This window comes from Rhincodon typus, chromosome 36 (genome assembly GCF_021869965.1).
Source record: "Rhincodon typus isolate 14 chromosome 36, sRhiTyp1.1, whole genome shotgun sequence".
Classification (NCBI taxonomy): domain Eukaryota; kingdom Metazoa; phylum Chordata; class Chondrichthyes; order Orectolobiformes; family Rhincodontidae; genus Rhincodon; species Rhincodon typus.
In genome coordinates, this window is record NC_063367.1 from 12940708 (window position 1) to 12943443 (window position 2736).

Consider the following 2736-nt stretch of genomic DNA (forward strand, 5'->3'; position numbering starts at 1 on the left):
AAAATCTACAATTAAAAAGCTGGTTACATGGTCACTATTCGACTACTGTCAATTATTGTAAATACCCTTCTTGGATGTCCTTTATGGAAGCAAATCTGCAAATCAACTACACTCCAAACTGGCATGGCAAGCCTATCAAGTTCAACAAATTAGGGATGGACAATAAATACTGGTTTAGCCAGTGGCTGTCACATTCCATAAATTGACATTTCAGAGCACCCTTGTAAGCAGATTTTCCTCCTAGCATGGGAGGTTTTGAATCAAGATGCACGCACTTGGACTGAGCAGTGCAGCAGGCTTGGTGGGTTTCCACTGTTTTAAATGTCTCTCATTTTATATTCAGCAAGAATCATTTGCAACACAAATGTGAGAACTCAGCCATGGCATCAATTTAGAGCATTTGTTTGGAAAAAAACTTGACACAGCTGGTGAAACTTTTGGGAGCTAGCTTTTATTGATATCCACAAAATGTGCAATTAAACTGCATTTCTCCTATATTCACAAAAGCATGTTGTACTAAGTGAAACATCTGGTCTAATCTCAAACTTCAACAGATTGAACTTAAAAAGAATAGTACAGTATCTGAATAATGCACATCTAATTTAGCCAAGGCCATACCTAAATAATACCAGGGTTCATTACTGGGCAGTTTATTTTACTGTAGATCTCAACCACAAGTATAAATAAAGGGTTATGAAGGTATGATGCACTTAGTACAACATACTACACTGACTGAAACATTTTTAATAGTCTTACATCAGGAAGTCAAAGTTCAGTACAGAGCAACGTGATAAGGAGTGAACATGTTATGACCAAGAACGCTGCATTCTTTTAGTTGCTGAAGTGGAGCTGCTCAAAGGGTTAGCAGCCGCTCTGCAGTACATAAAGCGACAGCTGCCTAAAGGGAGGTGGTGGTACTGCAGTGGACGAAGGTGTTCCTATCCATTCAGGGCACTTGCAGCACACGCATGGTGTTGGTGGAACCAGATCCTGGGCGCCAGCCTGTCAGCACTATCACCAGGTCACATGACTTAAAGAAACCACGAGCCTTGCCTGCAAGTATAAAACAATAATTCAGTTATGCAAAATAAAATCGAAGTGATGAAACCCATTCCCAAAGGTTCATGCAGCCCATTGAGGATTCACATAGAACATAAGAACTAGGAGCAGGAGGCGGCCGTCTGGCCCTTCGAGCCTGCTCCACCATTCAATAAGATCATGGCTGATCCTTTCGTGGACTCAGATCCACTTACCCGCGTTCTCACCGTATCCCTCAATTCCTTTATTGTTCAAAAAAATCTACCTTTTTTAAAAAAAATTTACTGAAGTAGCGTCAACTACTTCACTGGGCAAGGAATTCCATAGATTAACAACCCTCTGGGTGACGAAATTCCTTCTCAGTTCAGTCCTAAATCTGCTCCCTGTAATCTTGAGGCTATGCCCTCTTGTCCTAGCTTCACCTGCCAGTGGAAACATCCTCTCTACTTCTATCTTATCTATTCCCTTCATAATTTTATATGTTTCTGTAAGATCCCCCCTCAATCTTCTGAATTCCAATGAATATAATCCCAATCTACTCAGTCTCTCCTCATAAGCCAACCCCCTCAACTCCGGAATCAACCTAGTGAACCTCCTTTGCATCCCCTCCAGTGCCAGTACATCCTTTCTCAAGTAAGGAGACCAAAACTGCACACAGTACTCCAGGTGTGGCCTCACCAGCACCTTGTACAGCCGCAACATAACCTCTCTGCTTTTTATTTCAATCCCTTTAGCAATGAAGGGCAAAATTCCATTTGCCTTCCTAATTACTTGTTGTACCTGCAGACCTACCTTCTGTGATTCATGCACATTTCAGCCAAATCATTAAACACTCCACTGCTGAAAGACCTGCTCAAGTATTTGAGTACACTGTTCTTAAGGAAATAGTTGTACAACTGTGTTCAACTTACCAACTTCCATGGCAAAATTCACCCTGTGATCAACATCATCAGACCATACTGCATCAGCTGGTGGTTTGAAGAGGACAGGGAAGATACCACGGTAAAGATGAGCCTGACGTGCAGTCTGAGGTTCACGAGTTACAGCAATGATTGGAGCACGTGGGCGGTATCTGGATACCAGGTGTGCAGACCTAAACACAAACAACACTGTTGGTAGATGGAATTCATAGGGTAAACAGTTATGTTTTGTAGTAGCAAAACTTTCCAAATCAACTCCACGGCTAAGGCCTCAGAAGCTGGCTAAAGTCATGAGTTGCAATTTGATCAGACTCTGGGCTATCAAGCTTAGCCATTTGATGGTCTCTAGGTCCAAAGATTAATGTGGATTTTCACTCAACCCTCTCAAGGCATTGAGAACTCATGTTAATAGCCCCCAGCTCCTCACCAGGTTTTTATTGAAGAGAGAGCCTGGACAGAGCATTAGCTGACTAGTCAACACAATTATATGTCAAAGTCAGTCTCAGGTTGACCCAACATCAGTGCAGAACCAGAAATGACAATTTCCTTCTATGCTGCAGAGCATAAAAACAGATCCCTTAAACTTTTATATCTGAATCAAACAGAATCTCAACTGTAAAGCTGGCTCAGCAAAAAAAGTACAGTAGCTAAATCATCTGCTCTGCAGGGGCTTGCAAGTTATTTCCCTAGTCAAATCGCAAATGCACACTTTGCCTCACTGTTCATTGGCAGCTCATGTTTAGCATGAACCACACAATTAGAAAATCTTACCTTGCAA

The 2736-nt window shown here is 41.9% G+C and overlaps 1 protein-coding gene across 1 annotated transcript in view; it reads right to left on the reverse strand.

The window, feature by feature from the left end:
* Positions 1 to 429: 429 nt before the first annotated feature.
* The window catches only part of LOC109924593 (pyruvate kinase PKM-like), a 30895-nt gene continuing 28588 nt past the window's right edge, over positions 430 to 2736 (reverse strand). The window contains exons 3-4 of the mRNA XM_048617039.1: positions 1950 to 2221; positions 430 to 1053 (exon numbers count right to left, since the gene is read on the reverse strand). Coding sequence (XP_048472996.1) covers positions 947 to 1053; positions 1950 to 2221 — 379 coding nt within the window. The 3' untranslated portion in view covers positions 430 to 946. The remainder of the gene's footprint in view (positions 1054 to 1949; positions 2222 to 2736) is intronic.